Here is a 25589-nt window from a genome sequence, read left to right as displayed (position 1 = left end):
CACTCGGTTAGCTCGACCGCCGCAAAGGCCCGCGCGCGACGACCGACGGCACCAGAACCAAGACACGCGGGCGCGGGTGGGGACAAGCCCGAGGGTGTCGGACAAAGGTTGGCCGTGTCGAGCGGGCCGGTCGGCGACGCATTCACGACTCAAACATGGCAGCGGCTACTAGCGTTGTCGTGCTCGACAGGGGCAACAACACCACCTGCACCATCAATTTACACGGTGTGTGTGCGCGTGTATGCGTGCGTGTGCGTGTGTGTGTGTGTGTGTGTGTGTGCGTATGTGTGTGTGTGCGTGTGTATGTGTGTGCTTGTACGTAGGTGCGTGCGTGCCCGCGCGCGCACCCCGCGAATCTATCGAGAGGGGAACGTGACTGAGAATCGCGGCGAGATGAATGAAAGTTCCTGTTAACTGTCAACGTGGACGCGCGTGTCCGAACTTGCCGATTTGTGCGTCAATCGAAACGCGACGAGCGGCAAAAAAGTTGCGCTCCTGCCGACGTCACCGATCCTCCGAAACGAAACAAAATGTACGTCATGTTTTCACGCGCGTGTTGTGTGTGAGTGAACACCCTCGCTCCCCTCGAGCGGTCTGTTCGGTTCGGAGAAACGGTGCGGCGCGGGATGCTACCCTCTTCACGTGTCATAGTCGACGCGCGTTTCCACGCGATCGCAATTTTGATTCATGATTTTCCATTTTTCAGGAGCCACCGTGGTGTCCTGGCGGGTGAATAATCAAGAACAGCTGTTCGTTAGGTAAGTTTACTGTATGCATGTATCTTTGGCGCGTCGTTGCATTTTCACGAGCAAAGCCGGCCGGGTTCTTCTGGACCGTGAACTTGCTGATTTGGTTTTTTATTCGAGAAATAAATCAACGTGATAAGATAGTAAAGAAGAGAGATAACGATTAAAACTCGCCTTTATAGTTAAATTTTTATGTTTTCACATATATTTTTCAGTCGCGGTTATTTTATTAATTACATTTGATCGAAACGATACTAATTACAGATCCTTTCGAAAAGGAGGGAAACATTTTTTTTAAATAATACGATTAATATCTGAGCGTGGCTAAATTTCTTTGGTGATTAACAAACTTGTAACCATTCGCAGAGGCTTTAAGTAACATTGTAATGTATTCTATAAATATTCAGAATCTTATACATATATATATATCTGTCAGAATTTAATATATTTTTATATGAATATTATCAGAAAGTTTTATGATATCAAGTTTTAAAATAATCTTTTATGAATTGCGCTGTATAAGTCGTAAGGTGCGTTGAAGTAAACGTTGACGCAAGTTGTAAGGTTACGCGCGAGGTTACGCATCTTAGATGAGATAGAATGCATTCAGCTTGATCGCGTATTATTATAACATTGAAAGAGCATTACATAAGCGATTCGTCTTATCCATGGATAAACAGAGTTACGAAGCAAAATAAAAGCGATGAAACCTTTGGATTTAAAGATTTTATTTGAAAAATATTTAATTCGCAATATATATATTAATACATGATGACGTATCGAGAATGCGCAAGATATTCAACACGTATATGTAATTTAACTTTGTCACTTTGATTTCGAAAATGTCTTGTATAAACAAAAGAATGAAATATCCTTATAATAAATAATAAGTGAGATAGTTATTCGATTTCTTTTCAAAAATTATCAGAAAGTACAGATTCGACAAAAATATCGTCGTGAAAACGTTGCGTTGATTCGTATCATCACAATTGATTTTCGAGATGCAAGAGAATATGCTACATCAGCTGCGAATCGCTCTCCAAGACCGACACGTTTTCAACGAGAACAAAGTCTGCTCGCGTGCTTAATCTACCTAACACGCGGATTGCTTAACAAATTACTTTGATTTGACTGAAAAAGAAATTTTACTGTCGAAAGAAAATTTACTGTACAATTAAAGTTTCGCGTTTATGACATTTGTAGAACATATAGACACATGTGTGTGGATTTTAATTTAAATTCTCCTTTAAGGCAGTCGCGTTTATACGGTAAGAATAATCAAGCGACTAACGGAATATAATTTTTACAGATGTAGATCAGTGTCAAAATCTATTTCGCTTGAGCTGACTCGTAAAAAAAAAACTTTTACCGCTGTACGTGACCGGTTCGAGGTTCTCGCCGCGAAATGTATCGAAACGCGATTCCAATCAGACGGAAAGCAAACCGGATTTACTCGATTACTGCTTTTTCGACGAGCTTTCTTTTACGTCGAATTTAATTGTACATTTACCATTTTATTTAAAAATGTACATATATACATATATACATTTACACATTTACAAATAGAATTTGTTCTCATCCTGAAATATATATTAATTTTGGCGATCCAGCGTTTTTTAATCCGCCAAGTTTACGTATAGTCTTGCAATTTCGATCGTTGCAAGCAACGATTGTTTTCATCTCACGGATAAACATCGGACCTGACGCTCCGCGTTATTAAAGATATTTCGCTTTTTTTTTTCTCTCTTAAAAACGTTTAGCGTATAAACATGATCGTTTTCTCGATAGGTTCTTTGATGATTTTCAGATTATATTGTACGCACTTTGTACATGCAACATACATTTGAGACATTTTATTATTACATTATTATTCCGAGAAAACTGTCGCTCTGTATGCTTTCATCGTTTGCATAATATTTTTATAATCTTCTTGGTGGATGGAGCGTTCTTCGCGACAGCGTAACGCGTAATAGCGCGAGAAGGAAGAAACACAAGAGAAGGCGCGCTCGCGCTCGCGCTCGCGCTCGCGCTCGCGCTCGCGCTCGCGCACACCTGCCGAGAAAGAACCGCGTAAAAGCGCGGTGCCCGTGACGATCGCTTTAAAAGCGGCAGCAGCCCGAGAGCAGACGATGAAAAAACTGACGGAGCGAAGGCAAGGGCGCTCTCTGGACCAGTACATACCTTATACACGGGGTTCAGGGCCCCTCGTCGTCGCTTGCCAGTCATCGGTCCTTCCGACTGTAAAGCCGCTGTCGAGACTGGCTTTTGTAATAAAGAGATCCGCGGAGCGGACGGGACGACGCGATCATGAAAAATCGACTTTTAACACGTCAGTCGTCGACAATCGGCAAACAAGATCGTGCTCTTTCACCGTGAAATAAACTGAAGTTTTTCTTTTATTTTTCTTTTTCTTGTAAAATATATTTACGCGATATTCTTTTCGACACGTCGATCGATATATGTTGTTTTCATTTAAAAAGGAAAAATGCGACATTATCTTCTCTCGTATTGTATTTCTTATCGAAAATTCGTTTGCGAATATAATCGCGAGTCATCGCTGCCAGAACATGCGTCTCTCGGAAGTAACGTCAAGGAATTTTAACGGTGGCGAGTAGCGTACACGTACACACGGTGCAAGACGCTCGGCAAACACGCTCGTAATTTACTCCAATTTCCCTCGAAACGGCCGTAATAAAAGTTACGTCGGTATGTCCGGTCGCGACGTGATACTGATCGCGATACACGCTCTGCGATATAACGCATACTTTAATGACAGATGCTATATATATACGTGTATATCGATTATGGCGAAAATGATAGACGATTTCGATTAATAACGAGATTAATAAATGACAAGAGGAACCTTTATTTATTTCGACAAAATTTTAAGATTGAGATTTGATCTATTTGTTGCCATTAAATTTTCACGGGAACAAACGACTCGCGAAATGTAATTAAAGGAAAAATTAAATTATTAAATTATTATTAAGCTTAAATATTAATAAGCGTATCTTTGAATAGCACATTATTTCGCTTTAATCATGGCGTAAAGAAATTGAATGGGCCGGTTCTAAACTTAACTTGATTGTACCATCGGTAATACGAGAGGACCACGTGCAGCGTGTCGATCTCCGTTCTCCGGTTCTTATTCCCAACCGCGGACGTGCCCTCGTCGAACATCTGCGTTCACATGATTGGGGTCCAAAAACGGAAACGAAAAATCGAGGGGGGGGGGGGGAAGATTGGGCGCGAATGACGAACTACAGCTGGAATTTCATTAGCGCCGTAAAATATAATTGATACGATTCACAGCAAATAACGGTAATAAGAAATTATATATCGGTGAAAATAACAGAGTCGTCGAAAGAAGATAAATCTGAAAATTTACAGCTCCCTCAATTGTTTACTTACAATTCAATGGGTAAGGCTAGTTGGATATTTTAAAACGAAATTTTAAAACTCTCACAAATGAAAGAGTCGCGCAAAATTGATTAAACACCGAAAGGACTAAACCTTTTCAATATTTTCAAAACACCCAACTATTTTTCGATTCGTTTAGAAATAGACAAAGAACGGCGGCGGTCACCCCCAATCCTGAAAGGAGAAGAGGGTGAAGCGGGGGGAGGGGGGGAGTGAAGAAAAGAGAGAAAGGACGACGGAGACAAATGGCTAGAGCGAATCAAGAGACGCGACAGAGACAGGCAAAGACCAAAAGGGAGAGCGAAAGGGGTGCGGGTATACAAATGCACGATTCATCTTGGCGAAGGGATGGGACGATGATTAAGAGTCCCTCGTCTATCCTTACCACACCTAAAGACGCGTCACGTACACACATGCTCCGCGCGCATTCTCGCGAGAGAAAGAGAGAGAGAGAGAGAGAGAGAGAGAGAGAGAGAAAGATAAAATGAGCGATAGAAAGGGATGTGGAAGGAAAACGTCGTTAATGGCTGCCGGCAGGACCCGACCATAAAATTTCAGCTCGACTTTTGGATTAGAGGTTTCGTCCGAGCCGTAGGAAAGGGAGTTCGTTTCGGTCGCGTGACGTGATCTCTACGCATCGTGTGTGCGATGAGAAAATAATTTGGTGAAAAAAAGATAAAACTAGGAGAGAGAGATGGAGAGAATTTCGAGAAATGCCGATGAATATGCGTTTATCGAGGTTGTCGCGATAACGGAACGCGTTCTAATATGTATAAACGTAGAATCCGATATCTCCGATAACTTGATTTGCTTTTTCGAAAATATATAAATAATGATATCAATTTTATACAAGTACTCGGATAGAAATAAAACGATGCTAGAAATGTCGTTTGAATTAATCGCGAGTTTTAATTTAATTCAAAGTATACTCGAGAATTCTATAATTTTCCGTCAAAAACTATCGTAAACGAGCCAGACAAAAAGAACGTTGTCAGACGCTATGACACATTAGAAACGTTCCGCGTTCGCGTGCATTTGACACCGCATACATCTTTGTCGTTGGAGATCGTGATCCGTGCTGAGCACATATGGCGAGATATCGTCTGTTTCTATAGCGGTAACGTAAAGGCACTCGGAAAATTCTTTCTTCAAACTCTGAAATTACATTACGATTCTATGCGTCACTTTACACATGTCGGTTCAACATCAGTTGTGCTAAATAAATTCTTATGCTCAAATTTGCTTCAGACAGATTCTATATTTCGCTCGAATTTTTAATCCAATATATATATATATATATATATATATACCCGTATATATATAACCGTACTAATTAGTTTACGTCAAACTGTAAGGTGACAAACTAAATATATATATCGCACTTTATTACGTGGAAATCAAAATATCAATTCAATATCAGTTGCGCTAAATAAATTCTCGTGCGCAAGTTTGCTTCGAATAGATTCTATATTTCGCTACTTCGAATTTTGAATCCAAAAAAACGATATGTTCGAAAATACACGCGAATCGATAAAAAGACTATTAAGAGATATCTTTCGGAGAGGATAATCCATCGCAAATAACACAAGAGTAACCCTAGCTAGCTTGTGTCAAACTAGGAAGGCGAACAAACCAAGTATATTTCGCGCGTTGTTACGTGAAAATCTCACGGGGACGAAGCCGCGATGAAGACAGACATGGAAAAAGCACGATAAACGATGGAAAGAGTGATTGCGTATAAAGAAAAGAGAGAGAGAGAGAGAGAGAGAGAGAGAGAGAGAGAGAGAGAGAGAGAGAGAGGGGTTCGGGGAGAAAGAGAACACTAATGACACCGCGCCAGCCGTCGTCTCGACTTTTTGCCATCAGTTTGAAACGTGGATTTGTGCACGTGAAAATACATCGAAACGGAAACCAAGGAACGAAACCGCGACGATGACCGAATGACAAATATTTCGCGTGCGAACGATCAGCGACAATAGTCGCGTCTCAATGCGTGCGATAATCATCATTCGGGCAGCGGTTATTTTACTCTTGTCTGTCAAAAACTATTATAATCGCACGTGAAACATCTTTTAAAGGCACATCGGGCTCGACTATTGGCCACAGTCGAGATGAAAGATAATTGGATCGATACTTGCGTTCTTTACGTTAATACTTTGCCCGTCTCTTCCGGGGTGTTTATAGAATAGTGTGGAAAACATAAATCGCGACCTTTGAATTTTATAAATTTTATAATCATAAAGTAATGTATATATATATATAGGGAAAAAGGAAGCTGCGGTACTCGGTGAAGACATGATATGGCGATGTTTTATAATGCATAAGATCAAAGACGGGCCCGAATTATACGTAGGTGATTTCACCCTCTAACCTGATAGGGTAATCGAATTTTAATCCAAACCGTTTATCGGAATGAAATCGAAATATCGCGCACAAAGACGCGACTAATTATTACGACGTACTAAAAATCTACGCACTAGTATATGCGTAATACATTAAATTCGCTCTCTACATATGAGTTTTCTGCGACTCATAGCAATGCTGTAAAAACATTGGATACTTAGCTTCCCCTTCAGGGATAAACCTTCCAAGTACTAAGCCCTCCCACCAACGTCAAGGTGTATCCGTTGGAAAGATTATTTTATATAGTTTACAATTTATTTTATTTGAAAAATATTTTTTAATTAGAGAGATATATATTTATATTTATATTTCATCTTAACCCAAGTGAATAGATATATTTATGATTAAATTGCAATTATTAAATGCGCGAAGGGAAAACTTTGCGAAATCGAAAGAGTAGGATGCGCGATAAAATTGTGTAAAACTCGCGATTGCCAATTCACGATAATGCGGATGAAGAAAGGAAAGGTGGTCGAAATGCAGGGACGACGATACTGCAGCCGATCTTGAATTCGTAAGCGCTCCGCGACGGAGGGAAAATAATGCGCGCGGTGACTCCGGAGCGGAATCCAGTCGAATGGGAATGCTGTAGAATGTCGGCAAAAACCGCAGCCAGCGGGATCATTAGTCTACGGACCAGGCTGTATAATCCATCGGGGTTACCTTATACCGGGTGGAAAGAAGTTCGAGCGAGCCACCTCGCTGTGTTTTTCGCTGCGCAAGCATGGAATCCGCGCTGATTCCAGCGCGGAGCCTCGATCAAATGTTTCGTCTTTGAAAATGCAACGAGAGATAATCACGGATGTGTGAAAAAAAAAAAAAAAAAAAAAAAAAAAAAAAAAGAAACTTATAGGTATCGCTAAATGTACGAATTGCGCAAATGTTTATTTGTGTTATAATAAATGGAGAGAGACGCGGATTTTGACAATTATAAAAATTTAATCTTAAAAATATTTCGATTCAATCGTAAAATGCATCTCGAAGACATTCGATCTCACGAGGAAGATTCCTTTCAAAAGTAATCCAAATACAAATCGCCTCGCTTCAATATCGAGTTCATCCTTTCGACAAATATACGAAAACGAGTGAAAGATCTACTTCAACCTTTTCTTTTCGATTGTTGCTTCGAGTATCCGACAGTTTTCTGAGTAGTTCTTTGCTCTACAAATAAGGTTCTTCTTCCACATTATCTTCGGATCTGTATAAACCCAACTTTGCGAAGCATCCTTTTGTAGATTCTAATTTTGCAAATGCACTTGACAGTATTTATTGAATTATCTTATTTTCGTACCGTAGAGATTCTATTTTAATATTTGATTATATTACATTCTTGCATTTATATTTTTCAGTTCTTGTAAATTCTGTATTTTATAGAATTTTGATGTCGCAGATTTTGCATCGCAAACATCTTGGATCCCATTAATTTGTCGGTTCGTTTATTCTGTTATCACGCGAGCGAGTAATACACGTTATTTCGTATAGATATAAAAAAAAAAATAAAAGTATGAAATATACAATAATATTTTTTTATCATTTACAGTCCTTCATTTCAACGCTGCTTATATTCCTGCCACCTGTTTCTCTCTATTAATTATACATATCGTATTATTACGTTTAACTTATCAATGTCATATTATAAATTATAAATGGATCTAGATCTTGTCGCGCGCGCGTGCGCAACTCGATTGACGGTGATAATGCAGGCAATTGCATTGCACGATTGAGATTTTTATTCACCTAAATAGCGAGCTTTTTACGCCGCTCGTATGATTTTGAGCAATTTTTGGCAGAAAATAACGTAACTTTTCCTTTATTCGCGAACAAACGAAACGAAACGAAGGAATGCAACGCCATTCTTTTCTGTCGCCGCGAATGACACAGTCGCGTCTAATGCAAAGAGAGCGAGACTTTTTTGCTAATTGCACGTTATCCCGAGCGAATGAGAAGGCGAATGAGAAGCGCGCGCTTCGCCAACAAACTCAACGACGAAAAAGCTCGAGCGTGAGCAGACGCGAGCAAGAACTCGCTCAAGGCGGAACGCGCGGCTTAAGCCGTGAAATAATTGCGTGTTTTGCAGGGCAAAGTGAAATACTATGTTCAAATCTTCCTCACGCGGGATTCATCCGGCGTGCACCTACATTCATCGCTCGAGATTCGAGAATTCACATCGCGCTTGCAACTATATAACAATAAATTTCTTATCCGTTCCATGTTACCCGCTCGTATCAATTTGATGATTGTTGTTTTTCAATCCGATTCGTGGCTCACATTTTTATTTTCGTTCAGCGATATTTTTGCCATTGGTAACCAAAGTCTTCACAAAGAAAAATCACAAGATTTTATTTATACGATTATTTTACTAGAAGATGGTAAACTAGCGTGCGTCAATTTCTTCTGTAAATCGCTTGAATAATAGTGGTGATTGAGCGAAATTATTCAGATGTCCGGTCTTGTGCGACGAGATTTAAAATGCCGTTGACAGCGGCAGCGATGACGGCATCACCACCGAAGAATTCGTTCAACCACGGCCCACTCGTTCATTTATTCGTCCGAGTTACGCACCGGCGTGCGACTCGCGAGGAACCGCCAAATCAGCTCGTTATCGCGGCTCGCCAATAAACGCCGCAATCTTCGGTCACGCTTTGGATAACGTCACTGTGTTCTTATTTTAATACGTAGGTACATCGAAATCTTGTTTTACATTTTATCGAAATTTCTTTCAACTCGCTACATTACATCCAATCAAAGTATGTATTTATGGCGTTCAGCTCGGATTTATTTTATTTACGTCATTTTACGAGTCGTGTTACACGTGCGACGTTACGTCCGGCGAATATTGCGATGACAATTTAATTTTTCGCGCATCTTTCTTTTTATTTTTATCCTTTGTAATTTAGGATCTATAATAAAAGACGGATTAATTATAAATAAGCATTGTTTATAAATGTTTAATTGATGCAACAAATAAAATTAATTTGCGCTACGGCATCGCGCTTGAAAGAGTCAAAGGATAAATTTTCTCGAGGAAGCCAGCGTAGAGTTTGTTTCGATTTAGGCTTCGGATTTAAATATCGACATTTCTAGCGACAAAATGGTCGGAGAATTTACGGGCACGGCGGAAAATTACGCGACACTCTTTTTACCCGGGTATATATTTCCTCGTTTATCAGCATCCGTTAGATTCCCATGACCGCTACGTGGTGGAAGCAACTTTCAGCCCCGACAAGAGCAGCAACGCCTGCGAACGCGTCTGACCTAGTATAAATAGGTTCGTTTCTTGCCGACCTTAGTTAAACAAAGTTTCACGGTGGTGGTAGACGAGCACGGGGTGTGCGCGACGCGGGGGTTGGTCGCGGGTAGAGAGACGCTCGTGAACCCTGCGGAGCCTCGCCCTGCTGCTGCTACTGCTGCTGCTGCTGCTGCTGCTGCTGCTGTTGCTGGTGCTGGTGCTGGTGCTGCTACTCCTGCCGGGATCCGGGGAAAACGCAAAAACCGCTGGCTTCGGAGCTCGAAGCAGATAACTTTGACACGTACCGGGTGTCCTTACTCGAGCTCGGTGCATAGTTAAATACTCCGCGCGATCATTTATTCCGGGCAAAATTAATTTCTGATATTGCGAGATATAAATCTTTTAATGATAGCAAAAAAAAAAGGAAAAAAAAAAAATGTCTCGAGGAATATCGAGGAATAGGAAAAAAGATATCGTTGGAGATGAGAAAAACGGCCAATCGCTCGGGTTTATTTATCGAAATGATTTCGTTTCCATCTGCTTGTTTCGAGAAGGAAATCGCTCGTCGTTTCGAGTTATGTGCTTCATCGATAATCGTCGCTGGCCGATGTCGAGAAACCACCGCCGCGGACGCTCGTTGCTCCAGATAACGAGAAGATGAGTACCACGAGATTATACGCTCTCCGTTCGAATTTTTTTTTTTTTTTTTTTTTTTTTTTTTTTTTATAGTTTGTCCTTCAAATCACCGGGCAAAACATTCGTTATTACGTTCATAGAAACGGTCGAGCTCGCGTGGATTTGATTCGAATTTGGATTTCGCGGACACAAACTTTTTCACTTTTCTTAGTACACAGCTCTATACCTTGCACCTGCGTGATTTTATTTGCGCTCGTCGCAAAGCTTTCATGATTTTTCGATTAAACATAATTATTCGCAAATGATTGCTCGTAAAAAATAACGCACCAATAAAAATGATAATCTCGAATAATATCGACAAACTTGTATTTTTCAATATTTCTACAGCATGTTGGAATTTTTCTCTTTTGCAGTTGATTAAACTTGAATATTTTTTCATAATACATTCTTCAACGGAATGTAATTTGTATCGATCTGATTGTGCAGTGAATCGAGCAATCCGAAAACAATATGCAGTTTGCGGAGTCCGTTTTTCGCGATGTGCGATGGCGGCGGCGGCGCAATCGGAATTGCCCCGAGAGAGAGTCCCCGCCATCCTCTCTTTCTGCCTCGGGGAAGTCCAGTTTTTCGTGATAATCCTCGGCCGTGGCTCTGAGACTTGGTCTCGTCAGAATTTCACTGACCGATCGTAAATCGTGACCGTAGCAGATGGCCGAGCCGCGCCGCAGCACATTAATGCACTTATAATGCGCGGCATCCGCTTCTCACATCTTGCCGTATCTTTGCGACTATAGGACTGCGAGGGGAGGAAAGGGGGTGGGCTTCCCTCGAGGGCATCGAATTACTCTCTCAAGGAGTGCCACAAAACTCGTCAAAGAACTTTCGGCTGTTAACGACTATGGTTCAAAGTTAGTTTGAGCCAATTGGAGGTTCCGTATTGAGAAAAAAGATGGAGAGTAAGAGAGAGAGAGAGAGAGAGAGACAGAAACTAGATATCTTGAAAGAGTTAATTGGCACTTGATAATTCGAGGAAATTTATGCGTCCGCCTCAGAACCTCAGAGTAATCGCTTTCTTGTATCAGATGCGTGAACAAGTGATTTTTCTTAATAAAAAGAACGATATTTTTAATATCCAAGTTTACGCAATATCGCTGTTGTAAGGGCGCGTACTATTTATCGCAAATAAAATGTACGTTGCATTTTATCGCATGTATATCGATCAGAGGTCCATTACACAGATGATATATAATTTGCGTTTTTTTTTTTTTTTTTTTTTTTTTTTCCCAGAAAATGACATGTTACGTATCTCTCTATGATTTGACGAGTAATTTTATTAAGATCGCGATGAGTTCTGATTACGCATATATAGTTACATATATTGTAGACACACGTGACGACGATGCGAATTCGTTCTCTCTCTCTCTCTCTCTGTCTGTCTTTTATATAATTCCGGTGAATTCGTTCTGGATACAGCAAGCTTCCAGATATAGTAGTAGCTCCGCCACAAGAAGCGCCGCAGCGTCGCGTAATTGTCTTGGGCCGCAAAAGCGCATAGTCACACCTTATTTATAATCTTGTCGATTCATGACATTGTCCATGTATCCTTCTGTCGTGCGGATAATTAGTTTTTGCTGAACCGCGCGAATCGCACGAGGGAAAATCGCCACTATCCTACGAACGATAATTCTTATCTGAAATGACACCGACAAAGTCGAGGATTGCGTCAATAATACAATACGGAACGTGTGAAAAATGACGATTATTTATTTTGATCCTGCCTGAGACATTTCTAGGCGCATATATCACTTAACACTTATATAACGTAAGCACTTGCGCCTTCTATTTACTTTGAAAAATACGATATCATATAGTATAGTCGTTAATCTTTCAGAGAGAGAGAGAGAGAGAGAGAGAGGGGGGGGGGGGGAATCATAATAAGTTAAAACCGAGATGCAGCCTCATAAAAAAAAAAAGCTCGAATGGAAATCGATGACGCTTGATATAAATCATAAGCGTTACTTGTTACAATGAAGAATAAATTGCACTCGCAATCTTTTAAAAAACGCTTTTGGTTTTCTGAGAATTATAATTCGCGAATAAACATATTCGTCAGTATTGCAGACAAATTTTTCAAAAGAGCGCCTGTCTTCGATATCCAAATTTTTTTTGTTCCTTTTTTTTTCGCTAGCATCTTTGACTCGCCAACGATTCATTAAAGTCGAAGAGCAATTTTTCACTTGTCCGCTCGTTAATATTCCTCCGTACCGCAAATCTGCCGAGTCGTTTATTGCACGGCGCAAAAGATATATTCGTATCTCACGATTCTGCTCTCTGTATTCCGTATTTCTTACGGATAATGAACGCGTGCAAAGAATCGAAATGCTCGCGCAGGGATGAGAGCGAAGGGATCCTTTAGGATTCGCGTTCCGCGAATATCGAAGACGTTCTCGTCGTCGAAAGATCGGAGCAATTTCGCGTAGCTGGCGAGAAGAAGTCGATTGAAAATTGTTGCGCTCGTAAAAAGTACGCATAAAGGACGCGGTGTTACGTGTCGCGAAAGTTAATTCGCTTTAACTTATACCTACACCCTCGTGTCTCTCATTCTTCACCCTCTTATCGTCGCGTTGCCAATTTTGCAATCTAGAAGAATCTGCGAATCTAGGACCGTGGCGAATACATTTACCGTGAAAATGATGATACTACTTTCATCCATGCGAGATAAAGACATACATTTTCCCCCGCGATCAAACTTGTCGAGATTATGTCAGTGAAATTTCCCTGACGATTATAGGTCGGTATATCGGTTATTTTATTTTTCACACACACACAAGGGGGGGAAAAAAATCTCTCTCTCTCGTCTCGATCGCATATCAGCAGTGCCAATTACCAAGCAAGCACCCTGTATACTCGGCTCGGTGCGACGATATCCCGCGGAAGCCGGGCGTAACCGCGTCGAGAATTGGGTGCCGTTGGGTAGCGAACGCGGCAACGGGAGATACGACCAAGCTAGAAACGACCAGGAGAAGAGAGGTTGGAAACTGTGATGCCCGCAAAAAGCATGGCAGACAGCGCGGATGGTTTTTGCTCGGCGTCAGCCGCGTTCCTACCGCCGCGTCGTCGTACTTCGTGCTGGTACATCGTTCTACCCTCTCGCTTCCTCCCCCCGTCCCCCCTCTCGTCCCTCTCTCCCGCTAAAGCATTTCCTATCCTTCCTTCTATCCTCTCTCTGCCATAAGTTCTCCTTCTCTCCTCCTCTCCCAGCTTCCCTATGTCTTTCTCTTCCCTCCGCGCGCCCTGACGTTCGGGACGTTGTCGCGATCCATCTATCTGTCCATCTCTCTATCTCTGTTTGCGTGTTCTATTCGCCTCGGGATCGTGCAAACGGATGGGATTACCATCTCCTCCTCCTTCTTTGCGGGTTACGTATCCAGGAAAATGGATTACATTCGTATCGCTGTGAGAGAATTAGCAGCGTTCTACAAGGTCTGTTCTGAAATCGAGACTTTGTCATTAATTTCATCATCGGCTGTCAGGATTGACCTGTAACGAAAATTGCAATTTCCGCTGCGCGAAAGGCAATATTGGAACAATCGGATGTCTTGATAGACGAAACGATAAAAAGTGCCTTCGACATGTGCAGACTTCCATTTTTATTTATCGATTACTAATAACTTTGATCGACAGTCGGAATTTGGCTAATAGTTTACTGTGTTTTTTTTTTTTTTTTTCTTCTTCTTCTTCATTAAGCTTGTACATACAATGTAGAAGAGAAAAAAAAAATACAAATATTATTTTGCTCGATGTAAGTAATTCTATTTAGAGAAATTGTGAATACACGCGACCTTGCGGTAATTTTTGGAGCGCCTCGATCGCACGAAAAATCAAAGATTACGCAACTTCTCTCCGATATATGTCTCGATCTTGCGCGTTCTCCTCGCAGCCTTGGATCCCGAGTGTATCCTCAAGCTCCTTAAGAACATCTCTGCGGCCCCTGACAGGCTTGACTAATGGTCATCCTGCATCCGCCCTCCGGCTTTATACATACCTCTCCGTCTCGCTCTCTTCTTCTGCTTCCGCACCTTCACGCAACGCAACGTCTCTGTCTTTTCTTTTCGCAACGGCGATATCAGCACCGCTCCGAGCGTTTTAGTTAACGCTAACGAAAGGGATCAACGAGTTTTCTAACTTGCTCGATGATCCTACAGCGATTTGTTTCGGCCATATATTTTATAACAAAGAGAGAAAAAGAAGGAAACTTGGGCAAATTTATATATAAGTTTATATACGAAATATATACAAAAAAGTAGAAATTTGTTTCGATAAATTATAACTAACACACTCGGTAATATGTCGAAAGAAAGATAAAAATACACACAGACATAATTTTATGTTTTTATATACTTTTTCTTTCTCAAGTTGCTCGAGTGCGGAGCAAAAAATATACTTTGTCATTATTACGAATATGATTATCAAGATAATTACAAGTAATACAAAAAATCTTAATAGCGTCTCTGTTCCTAACAATAAATAAAAGAAATCTTTTCTTGTCTACTATTAGTTGCATTAACCTCAGACAAATAATTTATTGTTTACGTTTTGGTAACTTATTGTAATTAAGTATATTTATTTATATGCGGAAGCGTCATTGTAAAATATAAAACGTATCGGTGCGGCGGCATAAAAAACCGAAAGACATTTTTCAGCTTTTCCTTTTTTTCCCTTTTTTCCCTTTTTTTCCTTTTCTTTACAGGCGCAATTCAAATTTTTAGAATTTTAGAATTTCACATTTTTATTTTCCACTTATACAATGCAGTACCTAACTGTAAACCAAACTCTTTCTCCGATTGAAAAATACAACCAGCCAACTGTATAGCCATTTATCGACCTAACTGTATATTACATCTTTCTTTTCTCGACTCTTCAATTCCAAGCTGCAGAAATGACAAAAGTTGAGTTATATAAATTCCTACATCCGTGACTCGGCAAAGAGCAATAAAAATCACACAACTAACATTATTTTGTCTTTTGAAATTTTGCGCGAATATTGTCACGTCGCAAAACTAATCGCCAGACGGACCATCTTTTTGTACTATTCTTCTCATGTTCTAGCTCAAGTTTTACAAAGTAGCTTCGTAACATCGTATGATTATTTATACGCACCGATGCAACCCGTTCGTCCTGTTTGCTCGGCGCAGTATTTTACGCGATCGTAAAATTTCGCACAGTCCTCGTAAATTAAAATTAAACGAGTTGATGGAGTTTTCGTGCAAGAATCCCAACCGCACAAGAATAATATTAAATGCAAAAAGAAGAGAGAAATTTTATACTTATCGTATATTTTATATTTTATATTTATCGTATGCATATATGTAGAGCGATTGAGATTTTTTTAGGTTGCATTATAAATTTTTTTTTGTTCTCGATTAGACGCTCAATCATTCATTTTCTGCCGTTTTTTTCCCAGTGTGACTCGTTAGTTCAAATGTTTATATCTACGTGTGTCGTTTTCATTAATTTGATACGCACGCATCTGCGCATATACGTTTGCAATAACAACGCTAGAAACAAACAACAGGAAGAAGATATCCGTCCGCATATTTTTCAACGTTATCGACAATACTGTAAATTCTCTTTTTCCTTTTCTGTTATTACGGCGAGGAAATAATAGATAATACCTGCGCTTCAACGAACGACGTAAAAACAAACGCGTGAGCAAATAAATTCTCGTATGGTTTTTAAAATATATTTTTGTCGATTTTCCGTAAAAAATTCGTCTCGCTAAATAACGAAATATAGGAAACTTAATACACACACACACACACACATATATATATATATATATATATATATATATATATGCAGAAACATATTACAATTTTTTATTTTTTAACATCAAGATGTATAAGAAAAAGTAATAAAATTTATAAATTAATCTTAGTAGCCTAAGATATCCGACTATAACACGGTTCTTCTTTTTAATAACTGACTCTTTGTATTTCAGCAAGCAAGCTGTATTTGACGGAAAAAAAGCTATTAGGGGTGGAATACCATTTGTTTTCCGTAAGTATAAGTAGTAACGTGTTTCACTAAATATTATTTGATTGTAATTTTTTTTTTTTTTCGTTTGGAACTCTCACTTTTTTTTATTAACAACGTTAAAATAAAAAAAAAATAAGAGAAATTATTGGAGCAATTTTAAAGGAACGATTTTTAATTAAAAAAAAAAAAAAAAAACCAAACTTGAATATCGTGAATTATTATGACACGTTGAGAAGATTAACTTTAAGATGTAACTTTTAAAGATGTAGAAAAGCACAGTGATACTTGGAGTGATCCGATATGCATGATGTAATTTCCGCAGCACAATTCGGAGCATGGACATTTGGGCCGCCCCATGGCTTTGCCAGAATTGTCCGTTGGAATGTGGAAAAGTCACCGGAACGATTGCCCAGCGGGGATATCGAGGCGATATTCTCGATAATGGACAGCGAATTCACACGATCCCTATGGAATTCACAGTTTAGGTTAACGTACAGGCTAATATTGCGCGAGAAGGAATTGCATTTCAATATTGGCGTGTACAATCCTAGCAGAGAGGACACGTTCAGCTTTAATTTGCTCCTACACACTTATTTCAAAGTACCCGACGTCAGGAGATGCCAAATAACAGGACTGCACGGGTGCACGTTCGTCGACAAGGTAGCGATAATTTTCTGCTTTTTATTTCTTTGCAATTTAAGCCGATAATTAAAATGTAATTTAATCAAAAGTTTCTACTGGGATTATTACTGAAAGTTTAAAAAGCTCACGTTTTTTTTTAAAAAAAACCGCTTACTTTTTAATCAATTATTCTTTTTCGATATCATCAGTGAAGAAATTATATGATCCTTTTTTAATTATCATAAAAAAAAACTATCAAGTTAAATTTCATCAAGTGGATGCTCGAGTTTAAAACAGTAATAGTATAATGAAACTTTACTAATCCGAGTGCTATCCGATTATCGGCAACACGCATCTCACGCCAACTTACATAATATTTCATTGCTGTGCATAGACCAGGGACAACCAAATCTTTCAAGAAGGTCGCGACGTTGTCACGGTGTGCGAGTGGACCGACAGGATTTATCAGAACACACAACCGGAGCATATCATCACGAATGTCGTTTCCGGTAGAAAGATGCGCGTGCAAAAGTACAATTTTCCCGACACCGTCGTGTGGAATCCCTGGCAGGAGAAGGCACGCGACATCCCGGACTTTGGCGACGACGAATTTCCCAACATGATATGCGTCGAGAGCGGACACGTCAGTAGTCCGGTCATACTGTTGCCGGGGACGGCCTTTGAAGCGAGCCAGATACTACAGGTACTGTATCGTCTACGGTAACGCATTATCAGAGTAACGTATTAAATCGGTTACTTTACCAAATTCTAACCGATATAAATCAATACGTTCAAACTATCGTTACTATACCACGCACGTGAATCCGATGAATTTTAATCATGCTGTAAATATATTAAAACCACATTGATATTATATTCCGATCGTTCAATAATGTCTATCAACTATCAACATTATTAACAATCCGAATACCATCCCCTCTTATCTGTGAACTATTCACAGATTTGCAATTAATTGCATAATGAAACTAGAGCTTGCGTAATTCGAATCTCCTGCCTGAAATCTTATCATTGGCTCGTTTTCATAAATTCTATCTATTAATTGTATCGATACTGACTGACTAGTCGAAAATAATTGGCCAAAAAGTAACGAGTTAAAAATTTTTTTGCACTATATTCCATGTTCCTATGTTTAACTGTTTATGCAAATTAAAGGTGCTTTTCGCATTACATTTTTCTGCAGTGCAAAAATCTCTCCCGTGTGTGAAACATTCGCGTCTATTTTGTATATATTATTATCTATATTGATAAAATATTTAATTACATTGTACATTAATAAATATTTTTTTATTATATTTTATTATATTTTTATTGTATACTAATAAAAAATTATCATCATCATTGTATCACACTATATGTATAAATATTATTCGATATTTCATATTTTAAATATCCTCTTTGAAACTAAAGTTTCCCTTTAGAGACATAAAGATTAGTGAAGTTTTTTTGTGAAAAATTCTGTATAAATTAATGAAACGACATAAATGCTATGCTAATTTCACATAAAGCATAAACAACGGTATATAAATGAAGTAGTTGCGGATTACGCGATATTTATTCATTATTACGATATAAATTCGTGCAAACTAATAATTATTCCTACGATAACATTATTAAAAATGCGTTCGAGATATTAAGAGGAATGTTGCTGAAACCTATCATATAGTGATTTGAAAGATAAATCAACGATTTAAATCCTTGATTATTAAACATGATAATTATATAATTGCAAAGTCATAGAAAATTGAATTTCATAAACTTGGTTTCTTCGCGTTTGACCTTGTTTCAGGTAATGTGAGTAGAGAGTGGACCGACGTCACACGTCAGTACCGGAGGCAGTACCAATTCGTTGCTTCCGACGTCCTCCTCATCGTCGACGGTCTGGCCAGCGGGCGCTGGCTGGCTCTACATGCCGCCACCACCGCCGCCGCCACCGCCCCCACCGCCACCCCCACCGCCCCTGCCGTCACATCCACCGCACCCCATCCCATTTACACTCGCATTGCGTTGCCCAGACCTGCACGATATGCTCTTTGAATCTTTAGACTCGCTAAGAGATTTCGCAGCCTGTAAACGCGAATGAATGAGCTCTTGGAATTTCTTTGCTTTCCTCGTTCTTCCGATCAAACCTTTTCTCGAAAGATCCATATACAGACTACTGTACATGGTGAAGAATCTATCTTTTCTTTCCATTCGTTCATATTCGTTCATATTGAGAAAATGGTGATTTGCGTAATAAAATCGAGTAACTTTATTGAAGAATTTTTTAATTTAATTTAATTTTATCGAAAACTTGTTTTTTTTCGTCAGCTTTTATATCCGCTTGTTTTCACTTTTTACGTTTTGTTTGAAAAAAATTTCAAATCTAGTTAACCGAATCTCTATGAGAACACGAGGAATCGATCGATCTGTCTCTCTCTTTAGTTTCCAAAACTATAATAATAATAAAATATACAAGATTTATAATATAAAATAAATATACAAGCAAGTTAGCATCATTTTTGCTTGTTTTCGATAAACAAAACGCTATCTAGTTTATTTTTCTTTTATCAAAGATATCGTAAAACTATGTATTCGGTGTTAATACGCGAAATAAAATAATATCTTTTTGTTTGATTTTTAAAGGACTTTGTATCCTAAAGAAACGGTCGCTCTTCTCGAAAGTTTCTCGATCCGTTACAAATATTTACATATACATTCCACATATACCTCTACTTAGATGGAAAACAAAAGAGAGATATATATCACGTCTCTTATTTCTGACTCTGACACACACTTTTGAATATTAGTACAGAAACATTGTTTATAGGTATATATGGCATACATAGGTTGGCATATAAGCAACTTTGCTACATTCACGTGTGTGAATAAGGCTTTCACTATAAATTTTCCAAGTATTGTGATGTAGTTATTTGTTAGTTTTGATAAACGTCAATTTTATCGGATTTACTTGCTATAAAATATTTAATATATATTTGAAATTCGTAAAAGCAGGAAATGCACTTTGTGTGATGTATTTTGCGTTATATAAATATGATCTGCAATAAAAATATCGCAGAAATTGTCAGACATATATAGAAACTCAATTTTTAAAGATAAAAAAAAATTTTTCAAGATACTTTTCAAAGATACTATATTTGATAATTTTAAAAACATTGTTTTTCAAATGCATTTTGAATTTTGATTAAGTTTATTATATGCGTACAAACTGTAAGATGACTTTTTTTTTCTTAATAGTATTGGATTTTCTTTCAACATAAAAAAATTTTTGCATCAAGTAAGCTATGTAATACAAAAAAAATTTTTTCTATGTTTAAAGAAAATCTAAAACAAATAGTATGCCGCCTCTAATAGCTTTCTTCCCATCGAATACATCTTGTTTATTCAAACACAAAGAATCAGTTTAAGAGAATTTAAGAGAAAAAAGGTGTTATAATCGTGCATCTTAGGATACTATAAATTTCATTAGTTTTTCTTTCAACATATATTAAATAACTGTAAACTTTAATAGATTTTCTCAGGATTTTTTAATTTTATATATAGATAAAATCAAAAAGATAATTAACGAAATTTGAATATCTTGCCGAATTTATATTAGACAAAAATGATTCTAAAGTACAAAGCACACACATCTCTGCTCTATAATTTGATTAAAAAATTAATTATGAAAAAAATGAGAGGAAAGCTTTTTTGTCATAAATTATTAATTTTTAACATCATTTTTTAAAACACGATGGACGGAAACGTATGCGCCTTTTATACGCATGCACCATGTACATGAATTTGTTCAATTTGCAGTACATAATTTACCTATGAACAATATAAAATATGGTGCTATTGTTACAAATATAGTATTGTAATGATAAGTAGCAATACATTCACACACAGTAGATAATCGACAGCAGTCGACATTTCTCTGCAATTTCAAACATATTATTTTTTTTTTTTCAAAATTTTCTAAAAATTTCCTAAAAATGTTGCATCTTTTGCGGTCACATCTTTCCACGTGCAAAAAGAAACGTTGCATCATCGAAATAGATATAAGTAAATATATTTATACCGTAACATATTGATTGCGATATTATAAAAATTACATGTGTATACGGAACATTTGTAAAGACTAATAATGAGCAGGTTGACGAGGGAAATAACATTCTGCCGCCCATTTTTAGATAATTGTATTATCATTTAGAGCTCGAGACACTATTCGAAGGCTTGATCGAAACTCAATTTAAGTGCGATGGCAAATTTAATAAGTTAGTTGAATTTTATATTAAAATTAATTAAATTTTTAATAGAAACAAACATCGAACGTTTTACTCGAATTCGATAACTGTAAAATTGATCAAAGTAAATGATTGTATTTTTTAATATAAATATTTTATGTTAGTAAAAAAAGAATTATTATTCTAAATTAACACAAACACGCGAAATATACTGTAAAATTAAGTGTGGATAAAAAGAGAAATTGGTAAAATGACACCTCTATTTTATATATATATATATATATTTTTTTTAACCACCATAGCCAAGCACACTTGTATTATTCGCTACTCGGACATACATTCCAAGTGACAATTTCTTATGTTGTACGGATTCCCGATGTCACGTAATATTAAAAACAATATCACATGTAAATTCTCTTCACAAATAGATTATCACATATTAGTAGTGTACCATTATAATTAAAAGTAAATGCTCAATATATACCGCGTTATTCCTCGCATATTATGGACTTGAAGAGTCAAAATAAAAATAAAACAAAAACAAAAAAAAAAAAAACACGAGCGAAACGTTCCTGCTTATAGATGTGTTAGAAACTACTGAAAAATACAGCCTAGCAAATCTGAATATGCAATTAATCTAACTATCCGGAGCGAAAGAATTAAATTTCGGCATCTTCGCGCTAACGAGAGTGTGCTACGCTCTCATGAGGGTTTCGGTCTTTAGAGGCTAGACAATACGTTCGTCATTTAGTATAGCGTACATTCTCTTTTTCCCCTCTTTCCCCATACGTTGTTAGCGATTAAGATTCGGTCTTCCATCCGCAGTAATGTTTATCGAATCGCATCGTACACCATTCTCTCATTCGACTCAATGTTAATAATTACGAATATTTGTAATTAAAGCGAAGTTATGAAACAATTCGCGATTAAAATTAATACGTTAAGAAAGTGTGTACTCTTTTTTGGGAAAGTGCAATAAAAATATGGGAAATAATATTGTAATCTCTATCTCTCTCTATTATCTCTATATTCCACCTTTTTTACTAATTTATATATTTAATATACACACATATATATATATATATATATATATATATATATATATATATCTCACTAATCGTCATTATATGATGTCATTATATCGTCATTATAACGATTAAAATGTTGCGGTATGTAAGAAAAATATATTACGTTCGTTGTACTTGGGATGGAAAATTTAAGAATTATACTTTGTATTAAACTTTGAATAGTTTATTACGAGCGAAAGGGAACGACGGCCAACATGTACGTATCTAGTAGTAGTCGCTCGCTCTTTACACATTTAATTAGATAACATATTAAATAAGTGTGCGAAAATTTGAATTTACAGATTAGGGAAATTAATACTACAAATGTCGTATTATTTAATTAATATTCTTATACCTATAGAAACCAGTCAAACGCGCATTTTCTTTGACTGAATTTAGGTGTAGGTAACGTCGAGTTTTATACACACTGGCTATATAACTGTTTTTTTTTGTGAGCAATATATAAATAACAAGATAATCGAGGCTAGGTCCTGCAGTTTGTTATACAACTGATATAGCTGTATACGGCCGACAATGGAAAAATTCTCTAACATCAAAAACATGACGATTCCTTTTTGCATTTTCGGTATCCGTCAACCTTTATATCTTTCATACCTGTGAATCTTTTTAACATAACCATTGAATGTGATACAGTCGTTTTTATCGTAAAAATTTATACACCTTTATCTCCCTTGAATTATCTCGCTGCTTGTTTAGACTTATCTGATGGTTCCTGTTGTTTCTTAAGTTGTTTCTCTCTCATTCGTTCCGCGTCACTGTAAACAAAAACGTATTGATATTATGTCACAAACATATTATTAAAAAATACAATATAATAACCCTTACAGCACGAAATATTACTAAGATATTGCATTAATATTTCAATATTACGATATATATTACAAATATTGCAGCAATAGTGTGCAAATATTATTTAATATTTTATTGGAGATATCACTGCGCTAGATTTTAATGCAATCACATATATTTCGCTTATGACGTCTTATGCGCGTTATCTATTCCGTGTTCAAGTTTTTTCATGAGACTATCTAAAGCCTGCAAATACACCCAGTAACGTTATTTTTCTATCTTTTCCACTTTAATTTCTGGTACAATCCTACCACAGGGAATTTAAATATCAAACTAATGGTTTCAAAATCGGACAAGTAAGTATTATGCAAATAAGAAATATTTTGTAATATCTTGTAAATATTGTATTTACATTGCAGAAATATACTACATGAAATACGATTTGAAATATATCAGTATCATTACAGAAATATTGCATGCAATATTCCCGCAATATTATTTTCCGCTCTATAAACATTTACCGTGCTTTACGTTGCTCCAAGGAAAGACCTTTATTACTGTCTTGCTCAGACGCTGCCTTCTTTACAGTTTTTTTCAGGTTCTTGGCTCGTGCTAGTTCACGTTGATTTCCGCCTACGACATAATTAAACACAAATATTAAGAAAATATCACATTTAAAATTTCCTATTTATTGTTATCCTTAATTTAATTGTTTTTATATTTTCTAGATAATTTTACTCTATTCTCTTCACTTCGTTTGAAATATTTAATTTCAACTCAAATGCCGTGCCTAAAAGAGTGCTGTTTATATATTTGCTATATACGCGCATGCGTATATAAGCACAAGATCACATTCCTTCGACCAAATTAGTATAATGGTGGCGCAAATGCGTGAAACGTGCTCGTACATTATTTCAAAATTTATTAAAAATATGCCAATTACAACGGAGTAGACACGAAATCAATCGCTCCGCACGATCGGCCAATTTGATTACTCGCGATTACTTGACAATTCTTATCCTTTCTCTATCTCTTGCTATCATTTATATCCGAAAAACATTGCTTACGACAAAATGGCGGCAAATAAAATAGTGAAGTGACCTACGCCATGGAGCAGATCCTCCACCATGTTTACGCGTATATTTCGGAGCAGAGTCGAGCAGTGTCAAAATCACATGTCGAATGTCTCCCTATACTAAAATGTAGCGCTTTTGTCATTGTGAATTCGCAGTGAACGCGGATTGTCACAATATGTAAAACGTGCATCGAGGTTAAAAAGTTGATACTCTTGAAAAGTAAATCAATCGTATATACGAGAAAATAAATCTACTCTGATTAATAAATTTTACTATTACTATTATTATCACGTTCAATGCTCCTTTTTCTCTTTCACTTTCCAAATTGAATATTCTCAATCGTTTTCTCAACCCAAAGTATCGTCGAGATTTGAATAAATAAACATTCGTGAAAAAAACATTTTTCTTATCGTTATCATCTCCAAAAATATCGACGAAAAAATGTTTTGCCTTGCCAAATGGATGTTCTTCAGGAAATTTCTGGAACGTATCACTCGTATATTCGTCGATGTGCTCCTTTTCTCGACGAGACGTCTCGTTCGAAACTTGCCGAAATATTTGCTCGCGCCAGCGACAAATCTCGCGAGAGCACGCGATTCATAATTGCACTTTTCTCTCTCTTTCTCTCTCTCTCTCTCTCTCTCTCTCTTTCTTTTTCTCTTTCGATAAGCCTGTTATTAACATTATTGACAATGGCAGTCGCGAGAGTTACAAACTCGTTTCGTTATTTCTCACGTCGAATTGTTACGGCGCAGAGATCATTTGACAGCGAGAGTTCAAATTGAACTTACGGGTCATGTTTTTCAGTTCTTGATCTCCGATAAGCAAGTACTTGGAAATTTGTAATCACCCGAATTGGTGCGAAACGCACGGCCGAACGATGCACGCACACGCACGGATCTCTTGCGGACTAATTTCCAAACCAAAATAAATATGGTTCTGCGTCGTCTCCGTAACCCCTACGGCGTGTGCAGTGATGCCACGTGTTTTTAGCTAGTGACATTCGGCGCACCGTTCGGGTTCGGGTAACTGTCATTCGCTTTCGGAGCAACGCGATACGTCAAAGTTACTTCGTAAATTACTTCGAGTCGGTACTCGCTTGACAGAAATAAAAATTTCTAACATTAATTTATATAAATATTGTAAAATCTTGCAAAGTAAATATTTTTTCATGTTTTGCTCAATTTTATGTATATATTATTTTTTTTTTTCTTTATATTGTGCTCCAAAAAATAAAATAGTTTCTCACATATATATTTGAAAATTTCCAAATCTTCCTCATCTATTCTACAAGCAAA

General features: G+C 37.4%; 2 protein-coding genes across 2 annotated transcripts; one reads left to right on the top strand and one right to left on the bottom strand.

Moving 5' to 3' along the window:
* Positions 1-93: 93 nt before the first annotated feature.
* Positions 94-22332, top strand: LOC140667074 (uncharacterized). Its single transcript, XM_072894752.1, has 6 exons — positions 94-225; positions 707-758; positions 16436-16494; positions 16796-17133; positions 17489-17797; positions 18902-22332. The coding sequence occupies exons 1-6, from the start codon at positions 156-158 to the stop codon at positions 18908-18910; spliced, it is 837 nt and encodes a 278-aa protein (XP_072750853.1). The 5' UTR covers positions 94-155; the 3' UTR covers positions 18911-22332.
* Positions 21601-25230, bottom strand: LOC140667077 (putative SERF-like protein). The gene is made up of 3 exons (XM_072894757.1): positions 25083-25230; positions 23737-23848; positions 21601-23181 (listed from the first exon to the last, which is right to left on the bottom strand). Exons 1-3 carry the CDS (start codon positions 25087-25089, stop codon positions 23103-23105), a joined length of 198 nt encoding a protein of 65 aa, XP_072750858.1. The 5' UTR covers positions 25090-25230; the 3' UTR covers positions 21601-23102.
* Positions 25231-25589: the final 359 nt, after the last annotated feature.

This window comes from Anoplolepis gracilipes, chromosome 6, assembly GCF_047496725.1.
Source record: "Anoplolepis gracilipes chromosome 6, ASM4749672v1, whole genome shotgun sequence".
NCBI lineage: Eukaryota > Metazoa > Arthropoda > Insecta > Hymenoptera > Formicidae > Anoplolepis > Anoplolepis gracilipes.
This window is presented reverse-complemented; position numbering and strand designations above follow the sequence as displayed.